A 19,098-nucleotide genomic window follows, 5' to 3' on the forward strand; every position below is an offset into this window, starting at 1 on the left:
TGAATCTTTTCCAGACATAAATGCTACAATGATATACCAAGGATTACATCAAGAAAATAGAATTTTAATAGTCACCATGCTGATTCTGCAGCCCAAACCAAGAGATGACATACTGAGACATATTCATGCTACTGGCATCACTAAAATTTTATCTTAACTGTATTTAGCCTATGGTGCTGCTGTTCCTAGAGACAGTGAGTTCTTCTTTCTAAATCAGGTTACTGAATTAGTTGTCAAAGGCTAAATTAAGCCACTGGGTTAACTAGAAAAGAAGTAAGAGGCATGCATATGCACACCATCCCATGAAAAGCCCAAGCTCCTGTACTTGAAACTCCCTCACCCAGATAATAAATTCAAGTTGCCAATCTTCATTTGTCTGAAACCTCTACAACCCACCTTTACCACCAAATGGAATAACATCTTCTCTGGTGGAAAAGTTGTGTGCTGTCAAAAGGGATGTACCCACACACACAGCAGTCACAGCGTTGTGTCTGGAACTCGTGTCCTTCCTCCAGCATTCCCCTGGCTCAATGTCTAACAAACTCAGCAGTCAGGAAAGACCTGTCCTGCATAGCTTCCATGTCCTTCATTTCTGCAATACCAGGTGGGGGCAGCAGCCCTCAGACCTGCAGATGATGTTCAAGGGTGAGAGCCAGGCTGAGTTCACACACTACTGCACTCACCGGGCTCTGGGGCTGCCAGCAGGACCAGGGAGGTGATGTTATCTCTGTACCCAACACTGGTGAGGCCACATCTCAAGTACAGTGTGCAGGTCTGGGCCCTCACTACCAAAACGACATTGAGCTACAGGAACGTGTCCAAAGAAGAGCAACAAAGCTGATCAAAGGTTTGGATCACAAATCTTATGGGAAGCAGCTGAGGGAGGAGGGGTGGTTCAGCCTGGAGAAAAGGAGGTTGAGGGCAGACCTTATTGCTTTCCACAACTGCCTGAAAGGAGGTTGTAAAGAGGTGGGAATGTGTCTGTTCAATGAAGTTACAAGTGATAGGACAAGAGGTAATGGCTTCAAGTTGCACTAAGGGAGGTTTAGATTGGATGTTTGGAAGAATTTACTTACTGAAAGGATTATTAGGTATTGGAGCAGGCTGCCCAGGGCAGTGATGGAGTCACCATCCCTGGAGGTATTTGAGTCATATTAGGCATAGTACTTAGGATTATGGCTTAGTTAAGTGTTAGGTTAATGGTTGGACTCGATGGCCTTGAAGGTTTTTTCCAACCAAGGTAATTCTGTCATAAGATGGGTCTCCACTCCTAAAAAGGTCCAAGGAGTGAACTCTGGATGGTGCTCTACTAGTGGTGCCACCTGATTGCTAATTCACTCTCTGGGTCTTTATTTGGACCTTTTGAAAGAGATCTGAGATAAATAAGCTACAGAGAGTTCTGGCCCTAAACAGGGTAGATACAAACCAGTGGTTACCATTTGCCCACAGGCATGCAGTTGGTGAATGGCTATTATTCAACATGGTCAATGCAAGGAATCTTTCCCAAAGCAGGCAAGAAAAAAGAAGCATGAATGAATGATGCAAAATATTTTTATTTGCCCCTCCTTTTCAACCATTGCCATCTTATTTGAGGTCATTACTGCAACATTGTCTATGCTTCAAGCCCAGACATTATTTCATTCTTCATGAACTTAAGACACAAAAAGAGCCATTTTTTTTTCTCTGAAGTTCCTAGCACACTTAAATTTTCTCAAATAAAACCATCAGTCCATAAAGTTGAGCTGTGAAGGCCACAGATAAGAATGTAGTCATTCTAAAGCTACCAGGCACCCAACAGCTCATATGAGAAGTAATGATTTCTTCTTTGAACTCAGCACTTTTTAAAAGGCTTTCAGTTTAAGCCTTAGTTTTTCCAGAGGAATAATGAACAGTAAATTTCAGTTACTTAATTTTCAAATGCATATGTTGAAATAGCCTCAGGACTCTGATCACTCATGCTGCAGCTCTTGGATGTCACAGCAGTAGAATTTGACACCCTAAGAAGCAGCTGCTGAATCACTGCATTTTGAGGTTTGCATTTTCAAGCCTATTGGCAGTGATTTTAAGTTATCCTGCAATGCTGGGTTGATAAACTACACTGTCCTTCAGCAGGACTCTGATGTCCAAAGCTGTGACCAGAATGGCTTGGATGAGGCTCTTTGAGACAAACTGCCTCTTTTGCCTTTATTTTCAGCTGTGTGACTGAGCAGCCACCCTTTGCTGCGAGGCATTTTGAAAACATTTTAAATTGCAAATGAAAGAAGCAAGGCATGATTGCTATTAGTTTTTCAAATAGTGGGTTTAGGCAGACAGATGTGGCTTAGACATCCGTGTTTGCACCTCCTGTCAAAAGTCAAGGCAGTATAAAAACCAGTTGTGGATTTGATGGGACCTCAAACTGATAGCAGTAACAGGCTCTGCTTTTGGTTTCTCTCTGCTGAACTAAGCTTTGAACATACATGAAAAAGAATCAAGGAAAGACATTGAAGCAAATTAGTTAAAACTCTCAAAAGAACAGTTTTAAAACATAGACACATTAAGAGAACAGAACTTTCTTTTCAGCACCCCTGGCTCATTCCTAGGGGCCATTTCTTACATTTCTGCTAAACCAATTGAGAAAGTGACTAAAGCACAGAAACACTGCAGTGTCCCTTGAAAAAAACAAAAAACCAAAAAAAAACCACAATTCAGAGAAAACTCTGAATAGTGCAGAAAGCAAGAACAAATGTTTTATATACGTGGTATTGTTAAAACTCCCGAGTGGCATAAATATAATAAACAATAGTGAAGAATGGGATATTTCTGTTTGCTTCCCCACTCAAGATTACCTAACCTACCTCAGGCATGGTTCCTCTTTGGGACTTGTGAGTTATTTGATAGGTCCAAACTTGTGAAAATAAACACAATTTTATTCTACTGTTCTACATTGTGGATTCCTTTGTTCTCTGTAAATAGACTGAGAACTAGCAAAGGAAAGTAAATTGTAATAAAACACAAATCAAAATCAAAACTGAAGATAAACCAAAACCCACACATGGGGGGAAAAATGTAATAAACACAAAAATAATGAAATGGTATACTCATCACTAAGCACAGCTCTGTGTGCTCCACATGACTTTGTCAGCACTTTATGGGTGAATTCCGATCTCATTTACAGACGTCTCCTGCAGAGAATTCCCTCATCTGGCATGGCCAAGAGAAAAATCTAACATTTTAAGGTCAGTGTTTTCAGACAACCCTGTGGGAGCTAGATGCACAGATCCTACTGGATTTTAGTGCAAGCTGAACACCTAATTCTGTGTCCTTAGGAAAAAGTCTGCTCATTAAAGTAATAGGGTTTCACTTTGTCCCTCTCAATATTGTCTTCCAGACAACAGGTTCCAACATTTTGTCCAGTTGTGAGTAAATACAGTGGGGTTATGTGAGTACCCAGCTAGAAGAGATGAACTTGAGTGTGAATTCTTTAATAGGAAACCCCATCCATGCCTCTGTGCAGCAGGAACACCTCAAAGACATGTTTTGTACATCATTCAATATTTGTCCAGCTTTGTGCACATCATGTGTTAAGAATTACTCTTGTTTATAACAGAAATTGAAAGGCTTTCACCACTCCCTGGGAGAGGTCATTTTGCAGTCTGATATATGCCATAGTCAGAAAGTTTCTTTTGATGTTTTTCTAGTGGTTTTTAGCATTGGATGGTTTTTAACATAGGGAGCAGAAAACTTCCTTTGTTGGCAGAGCTGGGTATACATGTTCATATGTGTGTGCATGGAGATAGGTATCATTTTACATTCCACTCTCACATCAGGAACGTACCTTCCTTCTATATGCCATTAATAGGAAAATAAAGAATATCACTTCATTTGGGGGTTTCTGGGAGGGTTTTTTTGTTTGGTTGTTGTTTTTTCAATTTGCCTTTTGGATAACTGCTGCAATGGTGATGATCTATAGAGATCTTTTTGATCAAAAACACCAGGGGAAACTGATACAGCCCTGGTTGGGATAGTTTCTGCTCTAAAAACAAGGCAGTTCGGATGCTTGATGACCTCGTGTCCATGGATGTGCAATTTCTCAACACTGCAAAGCACCATTAACCCAAATTATGTATTTAAAACAAATTCCCCCATAGTAGAACTAATACAGGAGAAATCACAATATATGCAAGAAAAGAAATTATACCTCTTCCTGGTGCTTCCACCTCTGCTGAACTGCATCCATCTCTGTTTAGGGTGAAAGACTGTATTTAAAATAGTGCAGAAAAGCAATTTTTAAAATGATAATGTAAAGTTTTAAGATAACTAAGTAGCCTAGGTTGAGAGAGCATACAGGTTTTACCACTGTGTGGAGGAGCTATAATTATTGATCTAAGAAAAGAGATATACAGCTTCACACTATGGTTTACCAGATGATCATTGTCTCAAAACAAATGTCATTTGACATCCAGCATCTCTGTTTTAGCTGAAGAAAAATAAGCCCCAGAGCCATCTCTTACCAGTTCCAGTTTCTAGAAGGACTTTTGAAAATCTCTTTTCCCATGCATCTGCTAAACAAATGATCTTTTGAAATGCTGGCTTTTTACTTTCTAAAATCATGTTCTTGAGACCCAGTTCATTCACCCTTTCATAATTTAGAGCCTGGAGTGGTATAGCATTACACTTTATGTGCAAGTATAATTATACTTTATGCACAATATATAGTGTTAAAATGATCTTCTAGTCAGGCTGAAACCAAGAGGTTTTTTTTTTTCCAACAATTTTGCATTGTTGCCCAAAGGTTCTTGCATGAATTCTCCCTTAGTCACAATATTCTTATCACCCTTGAGCCTAAATTTTTCCTCTTAGCTTTATGCATGTACTTGGAGCAGTGAAGGAATGAGATAGACATCCTAAGCTCCTTTGATAGGCAAGGGACAGAGGAACATCTCCAGTCCTGATGTATTAGGTCTGATCTGGACTCTTGAGTACTTTTCCTGTTGAAAAAGTCCTTGACCACACAGGATTCAGTGACAGACCAATCTAGAAGTGGCAAAACAATTAGCACCCCCTGGGCTGCATGACCCCTACACCAGATCCATGGGAAGGAGAGGCAAAGATTGAGGCAGCATGGAGCTCATCACTGGCAATTTCAGTTGTTGTCTTCCATTGCACTGGTCCTGGTGTGGTGGCAAAGTTCCCCCCCTGAGAATTCCTCAAGATTAAAATAAGGAAGGATCCATCTAGGTCTTAGCCTCAGGAATTGGCTGTGCTAGAGAGGGAGATGCAGTGGCTTGTACCTAAACTGGGAGTCTGATTCTTCATTGCTTGGCACTTTGCATTCAGAGCAGAGAGGTTTGTGGGCTGCTCTTCTTTCCAACTTCATTCATGTATCTGGGGTTGTTTTATATCATAAACTGAATAATAATCTCACTTCTCAATATGGCACTATGCCCAGCTGTGGCCTGAAATTTCACATTTGGGAAAATATTGGCTTAAGGAATATTTGACTTAAATGGCAGCACTTTTTTTGTTTGTTTTATGCACATTTTTAGGAGTTTTTCTTTTATATTTTTCATTGTTCCCCAAGGATGTGTGTGTAGTGTCAACAGTAATGAATGACATGAACTTTTACTGTAGGGAACTGAAATATCATGGAGATCTAGTTTTCATGGTAATTTAGCCCCACAGAAGTCTCTCAGAGGGATAAAAATGCCTGAGAAAAATGGAATTCGCATAAACTCTTGTTATTTTCTAAGCTCATCTGTATGTCTATGGGGAACTAGATGAATTGTCAGTGTCCAAACAGGAATTACATCGCTCAAGAATGAGAGATCAGTACATACTCAAATGCTTGATCCAGAAATAATAAAGACAAAATTCTGCATTTGTTCCATTGACAACAAAACCTCGGTACAGCTCTGCAATCCCATTGTGATCAGCACAAAGAAAAGAGTCAGGGTGTGGCTCCTTGACACTTGAAGCCAATCTAAGCCGATCTGTTTTCTTTTGTGGTCACACCACCCTTCCCCATCACCACAGGACTATTTATACTATTCTCTTATTTCTCTAACAATTAATACTTAGACCAACCCATCCAGGGAGTCAGAGGAAGAGCACCTATGCACATAGGGTGAGGTGGGCTGCACTCCATGGAATGGCCCGGACACAGGCAAGGAGCAGAAGGAAAATGTGAAATGGTAGCAGAGCCCTCTGGGTGAGTGTGAATGACAATTTCTGCTCAGCCCTGTGTAACAATAAGTAATCCATAAGATTAATTTGCAAACTTGGGTAGGTAATAAGAAACCTGTTTGCCGAAGACTCGCCAAACCAGTCCTTCTCACTGTGTGGAATGATGTTTCTGTGTTTGTCTTCATCTGAATGTAAGGCTGCTTTAACTACATGGGAATAGGTAAAATGAAAGGAAAACTGTTAATGTCATAGACAAATGGTTTATGGAAGAGCAGCTCTGTCCACCCCAGGGAGGTGATGGAATCACTATCCCTAGAAGTATTATAAAACCATGTAGATGAGGCACTTCAGGACATGCTCTGGTGGGCATGGTGATATAGATGTTGATAAATATATTTGATTTATTTTAATGGGGAGGGGGGTGTTGACAGTTGGATGCAGTGATCTTAGAGGTCTTTTCCAACTATGACAGTTTGTGATTCTGTGTGAGAAAGGGAGATAAACTGTACAGGAAGTGGAAGTAAAATAAAGCAGGTATCTTCTGCAGTTATAGCCACACTACAAATATAAATGTATTAGCAAAGCCTCATTTCCTTAAATGAAATAATTATACCAGCTCCCACGCTGAGTGTATACTGTGATTATTTAAAGAGAAAACAATCATAAATAAATATGTAAAACAAAAATCTAATAAAATAAAATCAATGAATACTTTTTTTTCTTAATAGCAGGGAAGACTGGAATTGGGAAATAATCATCACTCACTGACTGGATCTTCAGTGGCCCACACAGTGAAGAATAGCACCACTAGAACTGAAAGAGCCAAGTATTTGCTGCTTCCTATTTTAATGTTTCAGCCATTCTGTAAGGACCTGTGCAGAACTCAGAGCCACTTTACTGGTGCATGAAGCAGCTCTGCATGGGGGTCGTGCCAGCTGTCCCTATCAGCAAGGGGACAGTTTTCACCCTGGTGTCCAGTCCCCCAGTCTCATAGCAGTGTGAATGCAGAGAATTTCACCTCCTGGCAGATGTGGGATTTCTTTCCCAGGAGGATGACCCACCTCCTGCTCAACACAATAGAAAGAAGGGTTTTTTTCCAGCCAAGCCTTGCAAGTCAATACCTGCTGTTCTGTGATTAAACACAGCATATCAGCTCATGTGGGCTTTTTAATGGCAAAAAATTGTACATATGCAGATTTGTGGCCAGACTCATCAGCATGCTTGACAGCTCTGCCTTGCTCCAGTGGCACAGAACAACCTGAAGCCTGCAAGAATGGATTGATAAAACCAGCTTGTGCAAACCACCCAAAGCGTATCCACAAATCCATCATTTCAGCTCCTGTTTTAAGGGATTCATATCTCAGAGCAACCTAATTTCCAAAGTTTAAAGATTTGATTCATTTAATTAAAATACTAAATAAATTTCCATGTTTAAAAGCTTGGTATTTACTTTCATGGCAAACTAATTAATTAATTAAATTTTTAAAAGCTTAGTATTTACTTCATGGGTCACACATTTGAGGGAAAAGCACTATAGGATGTTTTTTAAAAGAAAAAAAATCTGTCCCCTGTGTCCATGAGCAGGTTTGTGTCTTGTGGGTGCCAATAGGATGTGAGGACCAGGACTGGGGGCCATCTGGGTGAGTGAGGAGCAGTAATTCAGCTCAGCCTCCCATGTGAGGCAGCGAGAGCTCTATTTAAATCATGCTTAGTGAAATTTGCCTTACAGAACTTGCAAAATACCACTGAGAGCCAAATATAGTGTTACTTAGGGAGAACAAATATACAGGAAATAACCTCTGATGCTACCATAGAGTTAAAGCAAAACAGGACACTGGAAGATTTAGTGGGAAAGATGACTCTGCAAAAAGGAAACTGAGCCATATTTATAAAGCAAGACCCGTGACCTCTCAGAGACAGAGAACTCAGACTGTCATTTTCTACCACAGTTAAATCACGCCTTATGTATGATTGGTCTATTATTTCCAGAACTTTCAGGCTAATTTGCTGTTGCAAAATAAAATTTCTTCAAACAAGACAAAAAGTGCATTCTTCCTTCAGGATTGCACTCTGCACATGCCAAATCCAAATTTATAAAACCAAGCTGTTTTGGAGTTATCTAAGTATTAAAAAAAAAAAAAAAAAAAAAAAAAAGAGAGAGGCCTCTGAACAATTTTCTGAGAAGAAAGATGTTTGTCATTTTCCAGAAAAAAAAAAAAAATCCCCTGGGCTAAGGTCAAATGTGGGAGATTTCAAGCCAAATGCAATACTGAGTATTACAGAAGCAAAGATGAGTAGCAGTTGAAATCAAAAGTCACCAGCATTGACTCCAAAATTCAGGCTGATTTTTTTTCCTCCACTATGGAGCTGATTTTCTGCTAACTTTCTCAAGAGAAACAGATTTTCTTGAAACCGGGCATGCTGAAACCATGCAGGAGAGCTTTACTGAGGTGTCTGGTAAAAATAGGCAAGGGAGGAGCTGTATTTTAGTTCAACACTTTATAATTGGAGCTACACACTCAAAAAAAATCATTGTGCAGATGTTTTTGTCTCACCAGATCCTGCCAGTGGCTTTGCCTCACAGCTTCTTGTCCGCTCTGCTACTCTGGCTGGAGATAAATATCAGTCTCAGAATTGCTTGAGGAAAGGCACTTAGGGAAAGCTGATTAAAAAATACCCCAAACATTAAAGTTATTCTTAAGCAAAGAAAGAGAAATAGCTGTGTGACAAAATACTAACACACAGAAAAGGTAACCTTTACATGGGTACCTTTAATCTTAAGAAAGTTATGGCCAGCTTTGCTCTCGGTGCCCCACTGAAGGTCCTGACCACACATCATCTGAAAAATCCTCTTGCACTGTCAAATGTTTTGATTCTATGTAAATGCAAAGGATTTCTCAAAATGAAGCACATTAAATAGCACTGAGATTTCCTGTTTACTGTGCTATAAAGCCAAATCCTGAGGTCTCTGTGCAGACCAAAATATTCACTTTCAGGGGTCATGGAGCAATTATTGACCCATGTTGGCATGGAAAGAATTACACATGTAGATACAGATATGGGATCTATGTGCTGATGCTTAGCTGCACCCAACTTCACTGAAGTAAGTGACAGTCATGTCTGCATGAAAACAGAGCTTTACACCATGTCAGGAGACCTGTCCTCTTGACTCCATTGCTAGTTCTGTCTGGGTCACCCTTGGCTGCAGAGGGAGCTGGCTCACATGGAGACCCCAAAGGCAGAAATCTAAATAAAGTATCCTGAGAGCATCAGGAGCTAAATACCACCTTTCTGGATCAGGTCCTGCAAGGTGCTGCAATGCACTGGTGAAACATTATAAAGTTACCAAAGTTTAAGAAAAGCATCAGTAAAAACAGTAGGAAGGAAACATTAATTTGAATGAATATAAAACAAAAAAAGAATTACAAGAATGTGACAAAATATGGAAAAGTAAAAAATTAATGGACAGGCAATTGAAAACAAGTTTTATATAAACTGAGACCAAGAGGAAGTCCCTAATGGTAATGTTATGTTACTCAATGGAGGTTGTAAAATTGTCAGTAAACAAAGAAGGTTACAGCAGTGTCCAACAGATATTTTAGTTGGATATTGGAATGCATATAAGAGGTGAGTTGCATGGTATTATAGAGATAACTATGTAATGTAGTCTTATTACTTCAATGGTATTATAAGGAAGCATCCTACAAGAGGTCTAGAAGTTACACATTTTTTAAAATCCAAGGGTATGTAATGATAAGATGAGAGAGAACACTTCTAAACTGAGAGAGGGTAGACTTCCATTAGATACTAGGAAGAAATTCTTCCCTGTGAGCATGGTGAGACACTGGCACACGTTTCCCAGAGGAGCTGTGGATGCCCCCTCCCAGGCCCCTTCAGGGCCAGGCTGAATAGGGCTTTGAGCAACCTGGTTTGGGAAGCCATTCCTGCCCAGGGCAAGGGGATTAGAACTAGATGATCTTCAAGTTACCTTCCAACCCAACCCATTTTATGATTCTATGATTTAAAAGACCCCTCTGGGATGGCAGTATCTGTCTCCTTTGTCACCAAGTCCCAGAGACTAGCAGGAAGGCAGGGACTGCTCTCATCCAGCACTGGACACCTCTCGGTTAAGCTTTCACCTCTGGGCCAGGCATCCTAGGTTCACTCTACCATCACTTGAGAGGTAAAGAAATGTTTAGAATAAAATTAGTCTGACCTAAAGTTGACATCTGCATCTGTTTACTATAATCATATCCCATTGTGGTAACCACCTTTTTAAAAAAAAAAAAAATCAGCTGGGTGAATGAGGTTTCATAGGTCTGCCGCAAGGAGACAGTGCTGGCTCTCAGTGTGAGCTGGGGGATAGGTAGTGTCCTTGGAGGTTAAAGCAAGGTGATCTTGTGTAAGAATCAAGAGGTGATTTTATCTGCACATCTGACATTAGTGCCACTCCTACAGGAAAGCTGAGCCTTGTTCTAGTACTACAGCTCAGGCAAATATTGATGAATTGAAAACATTCAGAGAAGACTTATGGACCTCCTGAGATCACCTTCAAGATGATGGAAGATTCTGGCAGATAAGACAGAATATTTCTTTTTGTAATGTAAAATATGCTCAGAGCTTTAATAAATATGTGAAAACATGCATACAAATTTAAGGGGGTAATGGTAATAGTAATAATAAGATAATAAATTAGTAGTAGGATTTTGTAAAAAAATGGATTTCTATTATGTCAGTTGTCTTTTGCAAGTGCCTGCCAATCCTAGATGACTCTAAAGGCACCAGGGGTACTTGGGCTACTAATTCAGACATATCCATTAAGACCATAAGGGATGGTTTGGGCTGAAAGGGCTTTTCAAACACGGTCAGATCTTGCTTGATTGAAGAACTGGAAAAGATTCCTTACAGTAAGAAACTCAGGAAGTCCAATCTATTTTGCTTACTACAAAAAGGTCAAAGGGTGACTTAATCACAGCCTGACATTACCTACAGGGATAATCTCAGTAATGACTTCTGAACCTGGCTGGTAAAGATAGAACAAAAGTCAGTGGCTGGAAACTGAAGATAATTCAGACTAGAAATCAACTATAATTATTGGCAGCCACAATAAACAGTAATTATCAGGGTGACTGCTGATCCTTTAACAAAGGCAACCTCAAAATCAATATTAGTTTTATTTTAAAAATATGCTGTAAATGAGTCAATAATCAAGGAAGGCCAGTATCTCACACTGCCCAGTGATCGAAGATTCTAGAAAACCTCTGTCCTGGAGGTTTCTTACTTTGATCTGCTTAGGGTAACTTATGTACATGCTTATCATTTTGACATTTTATCACTGTTAATATATGCACAAGGTTCAAAGCAGGGTAATTACCATTTTTTCCAACTCTGACCTCTCATGATTTGCCACCACCTCTCCCAGCAGTCTTGTTTTGAAAACTAATTCCCATTATCGAAAAGACTTTCCAAAGCAAACACAGCAGTGTAGCACTTTCTAATATTTATTTTGTGTTCTCAAAGAAAGGGCAATAGCAGAAGGGAAGGGTTTGTTGGTTTTTTTTTTGTTTTTTTTTTAAGGGGCCAAGAGTTCTTCTTCTTAAAGAATCCTTGTGTCCACTGACTTTAAAGTGCCCCTCTGCCCCTTTACTGAGTCCACAGGCAGAAAGTTTGGCTGCATAACTGCTGAATATGCAGTAGGTAATTTTTTTCCTGGGAATTAGGCAAAGGTCCTGCTCTGGTTGCAGCAAACTCTGCTTCAGTGCCTAACTGCAGCAGGAGACTGCAAATGAAAAGGTTTTTTACGTGCCAAGACAAAGATTCAGGGTTTTACGGTCACCATGATCCTCCCTTTAGTCTTCTTTCCTACACAATTCGGATTAACAAAGACCAAAAAACCGCCCTGCCTCCTGCTTTCAGGTGTGTGACTGTATGGAAGGTGCCCATCACCCATTCCCTGTGATTGTTTGAGGCAGGTGGCAAGCTCAGCAGGGCTGGGAACAGCTCAGCAGACACATGTAGCACACCCCGTGTGTGTCCACAGCATTATCATCCACCCAGATTAGCAGTCAAGCACTGCAGGTTATGGACGGCAACACTTGTGAGTAAATAGGGGACTTGCAAGGTACAGGTTGAGCTGCTCACTCCATCACAGGCTCCTTGCCTGACCTTGGGACTGTAGCACTGTCTGGCTCTGTGTTTAAGAAGTTAAGATAATATTACTTGTCTGCCTCACAAGGATTTTGTGAGGTTAGATGCACTGCTGTTGGAGCTGGCTGTAAAGTATTAAAGGAAATGATGAGGGCTATGTAAATATCTATGCTTATGACTCCACAATTAAAAACTTTGCCTCTTGCTAGAGGAAAGCACACTTAAAGCCCATCCATCCCTGCAGTGTCACAGAACAGCTCACAGGTACATTTCCCATATCTTGGAGGTGAAAAAAACCCTGATGACCACAGAGCTGCAGCGGGGAAACCTGCAGTGGCTGAGACAGGACACTTCATACCATGGTCTTTGCTGTGATTTACCATCTCATGCCTGGAAAGCAGCTTCTGTTAAGTGCTACATTGGCCTGTTAGCCTTAGTCTTAGTATTGGTCCTATCAGTCCAGTGATGTATCTGGGAGACCTCAGGAAGAAGCAAAGGCCTGGAGCTGCATACAGAGGTAAAGCTGCTCAGGATGGATGTCCCCACATGTCATACACACACACAGTGAGAGGTCACTTAGCCAGGGCTTAACAAACATTTTCAAAGTGCTTTACAAACAATTCATTAATAAATGACACATTTTTGCTAAAGGCACAACCAGCTCAATTAGATTTTATTACAGGTGTAAATAATACCAACAGAATTTAAGCATGAGCCTCATTTCTCTGCTCTTAATCCTTCCCCCCCACTGACACCTCAAAGGTCTGCTTAATCATCCAGACCTTTTGCCTCTGAACCCACGAATGCTTCATCCACACGTGTTTATTTTAAAGCGATTTATACAAATGCCAGAAGGTAACTAGCAGCGCCCTCCAGGTTTCTTGGCCCCAATGAAAAAACAAACAACGTTAAATCCCAGATGTAGCCCAGAAGCCAGCAGTGCAATTTCACTCATCTGGAAGAAAATCTGGCAGTTTAGGAAACCATATTTTGCCAGCCGTGAAGAAGCTGAGCACTCCTGACTGAAGACAGACAGGCCATAAGTGAAGTCAAGGCTGAGCCACGAGGGGCCCCAACACGTGTATGTGGGTCTCAGCCCTTCCTGTCCCTGGGGAGATGTATTTAGATCATGTGGAGTCCCTGGGATCAGCACCATGCTGGTCGGGACCTCCTCCTATGCTGGGGAGGTATGAAGGGGATATTGGGATGGTGGGGTTTTCTCCCAGCGGCGGCCAGGAATGCAAAAGGGAAGAAGGGGTAAGTGTTGTGGGGAAAGGGGGCACGGATAGGTTAGAGACACCCTAGGGTGTTGGTGAGAGACTCTAAGTTCCTTAGCCGGGCAGGAGGGAGATGGATCTTGAGACCGGCGGCGTGATGCAGGGAAGAGGAAAGGTGCTTCTCCGGGTGGAGGCCAGGATTCTCCAGGGAGTGGGAGGGGGTGTCCGTGTGTGTCTTTGACAGTGGGGTGAGAGGAGCAGAAACAATCCCACTCCCCCACACTCCCCCCGGGCGGTGGCGAGGGCTACTGCGGCGGGCCGAGCAACCCCGTGGCGGGGGCGGGGGCGCTGGGAGGGGGCGGGGAGGTGCTGTCCCTCCCCTGGGCAGTTTCTCGGCGAGGCTGCTTAATAGCGGGAGCCGCCCCCAGCCCCTCCCCGTTGGAGCCGGCCCGTGAGGCACGGCGCGGCCGGGGCCGGGGCCGGAGCCGGGGCCGGGGCAGGTGGGCAGCGGCTGCTCGGGCCATGGCGGGGGGCAGCCGGGGGTCGGCCGGCCTCGGGGGGCTGCTGGCCGTGCTCCTGGCGGGGCTGCTCGGCGGGGTTCGGGGGTTCGGCGAGGAGGAGGAGCGGCGCTGCGACGCCATCCGCATCGCCATGTGCCAGAACCTGGGCTACAATGTCACCAAGATGCCCAACCTGGTGGGACACGAGCTGCAGGCGGACGCGGAGCTGCAGCTCACCACCTTCACCCCCCTCATCCAGTATGGCTGCTCCAGTCAGCTTCAGGTGGGTTCAGGACTCCGGGGGTCCCCCCTTTGTCCGTGGGGTGCGGGGTGGGGGGGAGCTGTGCATTGCCCGGACAGTGCCACCCCAGTCCCGATCCCTTCGGCTCAGTCCAAACAAAATAAATAAATCGTCAAGTCCCGCCGCCTTGCAGCGCGGTTCCTGGCTGGCTGGGCAGAGCGCGGTGGATGGGGTGGAGGTGCGGGGGGTGCCGGGGCAGGGGTAGGGCAGCGCAGACCAGGGGGTGACCCAGGAGGTGTCTGTCCCAGGGGTGACCCAGGGGGTGTCTGTCCCAGGGGGTGGCCCGGGGGTGGCAGCGCCGTCCCTTCCCCAGGAGAGCTGGGGCTGCCGGAGCTTTGCCTGGTATTGCCCTCCCGTTCTGTTGTACCCGGGGTGCTGAGCCCCTGTTAAAAGAGAAGGCAGGATGGCTTGGCTGGCTGTGGGGACTGCCGGCTGGTCGGGACCTCCTCCCAGAGCTTCACCGCAGGAGTTTCTTTCCCAGGCGAATGGCAAGACCCGTGTCCTCCCCACGGGCATGGATTTCTTCAAACAAAACCCAGCTTGTTTCTTGGGGCAGAGCTCCCGAATTTTTAGCACGCAAGCCCGTTTACATTGTCGCGACTCAGAATTGCGATTATTCCAAAGCCGAGAAAACGGCGATGTTTTGTTGCTGTTGTAAATATGTACGTGACGTTCTGGTGAAAGAAACTTAAATTCTTTTAGAAGGATCGTGAACCAAAGCAGTTCAGTAAATGTCTTTTCTTCTGATTGTTTGTTAGCTGTAATAGCCAGGCAGTGCCTAGAACAAATATATGTATTTGTTTAAACCTCTTCAATTTGTTTTTTTGCTTTCCTAAATTACACCCTTGAGGTTTAGATCTGGCTAAATCCCGCTTGCTTTATTGAACTGATGGGCTAAATTTACATGGAGCTAATCTAGGGAGTAAAATGTTCAGGCTTTGGCTTTGGACCACATTTGAACTGAAAGAAGGCAACGTCTTTAATTTTTTTTTTCTTTCTTTGTTTTTATTGTTCTTAGTTTATTTGTTTTATGCTGCTTCCTGTTTTTTAAGGCAGAGAACCAAATATTGCTGCTAAAAAGTCAAAATAGAAAACTTCTTATTTCGACCTGATTACCTTTCTCCTAACACATTTGTTATTTCTGTTTCTCTCCTCCAGTTCTTCCTTTGTTCGGTCTATGTCCCGATGTGCACGGAGAAGATTAACATCCCCATAGGTCCCTGTGGTGGCATGTGCCTCTCAGTCAAAAGGAGATGTGAACCCGTTCTAAAAGAATTTGGATTTGCCTGGCCAGACAGCCTAAACTGCAGCAAATTCCCACCCCAGAATGATCACAACCACATGTGCATGGAGGGTCCAGGAGATGAAGAAGTTCCCCTTCATAGCAAGACCTCCTTGCAGCCGGGAGAAGAGTGCCACAGCATGGGATCTAACTCGGATCAGTACATCTGGGTGAAGAGAAGCTTGAACTGTGTCCTGAAGTGTGGCTATGATGCTGGTCTCTACAGCAGGTCAGCAAAGGAGTTCACAGATATCTGGATGGCAGTGTGGGCCAGTCTTTGCTTCATCTCAACTGCCTTCACAGTCCTGACCTTCCTGATTGATTCATCGAGATTTTCCTACCCGGAGCGCCCAATCATATTTCTGAGCATGTGCTACAATATTTATAGCATTGCTTATATTGTGAGGCTAACTGTGGGCCGGGAAAGGATATCCTGTGATTTTGAAGAGGCAGCAGAACCTGTTCTTATCCAAGAAGGTCTTAAGAACACAGGATGTGCTATAATTTTCTTGCTGATGTATTTTTTTGGGATGGCTAGCTCCATCTGGTGGGTTATTCTCACACTGACGTGGTTTCTGGCTGCAGGACTCAAATGGGGCCATGAAGCTATAGAAATGCACAGCTCTTATTTCCACATTGCAGCCTGGGCTATTCCTGCAGTGAAGACCATTGTGATTTTAATTATGAGACTGGTAGATGCAGATGAGCTCACAGGTCTGTGCTACGTTGGGAACCAGAACCTCGATGCGCTGACGGGCTTTGTCGTCGCTCCGCTTTTTACTTACTTGGTCATTGGGACTTTATTCATTGCAGCGGGACTTGTGGCTTTGTTTAAAATCAGGTCTAATCTTCAGAAAGATGGAACTAAAACTGACAAACTGGAAAGGCTGATGGTCAAAATTGGTGTCTTTTCAGTGCTGTACACCGTCCCAGCAACATGTGTCATTGCCTGCTATTTCTACGAGATCTCCAACTGGGCCGTATTCCGCTATTCAGCAGATGATTCCAATATGGCAGTGGAGATGCTCAAAATCTTCATGTCCCTCCTGGTGGGTATTACATCAGGTATGTGGATCTGGTCAGCCAAAACTCTGCACACGTGGCAGAAGTGCTCAAACAGACTGGTGAACTCAGGGAAAGTGAAACGGGAGAAGAGAGCAGATGGTTGGGTGAAACCTGGAAAAGGGAACGAGACCGTGGTATGAGAGAAAGACAACACCCTGATGGTCTCACTGCTCTCCTGGGAAGGACTGGTCATGTGTAAGCATTGCCATGTAAATGTTGGAAGTAGAGTAGTGAGATGGTTACACAACCTGTCTCTAGGGGATGGGGAAAAAAAAGCCTTAACAAATACACAGCAGAAAGATCATGCTGCAGATACAATAGCCATAAACCATGCTGCCCAAAATAGGAAAGCCCAGAGAGGCTTCAAAAACTGTGAAATATCCAAACACGTTATCTTTTTTGGTTTTGTTTTTTTTAAAGCAGGCTGCAATATACTGAAGTCTTCAGAAGCTGAGGGACTGTAGTCCATAGCTGTGGGATGTTGTTTTCTTTTCATTGTCTTATAGCTGATGGAGGAAAGGTGGTCTGGGGCCAAATTCTGGGCTGATTTAGGTTCAGTTTATCAGAAGGTGGAGCACCCGGGATCTCAGAGTCTTCTTTCTGAGTTCAGCCCTGTGAAGAAGGTGCTTCCCCAGGGGGATGTCTGTATGCCCTGGGGAATTCTTTTGCTCCTACATGCTGCACAACTCAGCCAATGATTGGGACCTCCAACAAATACCAAGTGGACTTTTCAGGTCTGAGAGTTAACCATGATGAGTAGGATTGAGTGAAGTATTAGTCAGGATGATTTTTTAAGTCATCTGATGGTCTCAATAATTTTGACTCATTCTTTTTACCATCTGTAACCTGGTTTGAATTGAGAGTTGGCTCTGCCTTGCAGTGATTTGGACCTCCCAAGGTTCCTTTCCACCTGAATTATTCTGGGGTTCTATGAGTATTTCTAATTTTGTAAAAGCTTTATTCAAGGATGTTATTAAAATTAGAAGAGTCAGTGGGAGCTAGGAAACCATGTATGGTTGTCTGCATTGGTTATTGTTATCTGTCTGCCTCTGTTCCTGTCCCTTCAGGTGCTCCAGTGGACTACTTTATTCTGCTGCTTTAATAGCTTTAAATAAAGTCTTACATTCTACTGTTCCTTCCTCCTGGAAAGCAAAAAATTAGTTGAGGGTCTCTTCCAACAATGCCAGTTTTCTCCAAGTAAACTTAATCTGGCTCTCTCTGGAGACCCGTTGCATGAAGCAATTAAGTCTTAATATATTTAATTCAGTGTGATGTTATCTCTGCAGACGCCAGTCTGGGGAGAAGCAAAATGTTAAGTTCCTTGGCAACCTCAAGTTCACACAGATCAGTTGTACAATTATGTGTGTCAGTTACAATTAAAAGAACATTCTTAGCCCATGACATCGCAGTACACCCTCACATTAATGCTCCAATTGCTCACTGACAGCTATGGAGATTTTTTTTTTTAAATATATATTTATATGCAGAATGTGAGCAGACATTCAGTCCTCAGGAATCACAAGAAACAATTCCAGTTTTTGTGAAGAGTTCCCAAGAGAAGAGAACTGACTTCTTGTTGAATAATAATGTTTCATAGCAACTGTTGAGTTTTCTTATTATTTTATTTATATCTACTGGCTTGGGCTCATGATGAGCTTGGACCTTGTTTTGGGGGCTTGTTTGGCTGGTAATTAGAAAGGTGATGCAAACAGAAGTAGCCCAGAAACCCTTAAGAGAACATGGTTCTGTTGCTCTAGCCATTTGGAGGACCTTAGGTGTGCCCTAAAGTTTTGCTTCATTGGCTTATCTGAATCCTGGCCAGCATCTCCCCCGTGCCCCAACTGGCACAGCCTCTGAGAACAGACATTACTTCAGTCCTTGCTCTTCACACAGGTGCCCCATCTGCTTCCTAAACCACAGTTCATTCCAGCTCTGGCTGTGAGCACTAATCTGTCCCAGGAACATGTATTGTTTCAATGTCAATGTTGAAGCATGTGCTAGAGTGCATTAAAAAAAAAAAATCAGCAACAAAACCCAACCCCAAACAAACCCTAATTGCAATCTTTGTGGTTGGGCTTCCTCTCCAGCAGAACAAGTGGCAACTTGACACATTCTGCTCAAGACACTCATGTATTATCTTGGCCCAGCCCAACCTTTTCCTCCTCTCTGTAAATCTCTTGCTATTAGTGTGGTGTTTGGATCTGGTTATTCCTCTGTGGACAAGGAGTCCTGCAAGTAGGATATCCTCAGATGGCTGAGCATCTCTGTCATGGGATCTTGCTCCTGTCCTGGAGAGGATGTAAAGTCATCAACCCTATGTTGACTGGCAATGAGCCTTGTCATGTAACCTAGCATCAGGCTGTGCCAAGGTGTCACATTCACTCAAGTGCCCTTCACTCTAGATATTATTCTGGCCAAGCT

At 43.1% G+C, this 19,098-nt stretch overlaps 1 protein-coding gene across 1 annotated transcript; it reads left to right on the forward strand.

Moving 5' to 3' along the window:
• The first annotated feature begins 14,091 nt into the window (after positions 1–14,091).
• On the forward strand, positions 14,092–18,698 carry FZD4 (frizzled class receptor 4). Its single transcript, XM_030452433.1, has 2 exons — positions 14,092–14,312; positions 15,489–18,698. The coding sequence occupies exons 1-2, from the start codon at positions 14,181–14,183 to the stop codon at positions 16,815–16,817; spliced, it is 1,461 nt and encodes a 486-aa protein (XP_030308293.1). The 5' UTR covers positions 14,092–14,180; the 3' UTR covers positions 16,818–18,698.
• Positions 18,699–19,098: the final 400 nt, after the last annotated feature.

Source organism: Calypte anna, chromosome 1 (assembly GCF_003957555.1).
Source record: "Calypte anna isolate BGI_N300 chromosome 1, bCalAnn1_v1.p, whole genome shotgun sequence".
Lineage (NCBI taxonomy): Eukaryota > Metazoa > Chordata > Aves > Apodiformes > Trochilidae > Calypte > Calypte anna.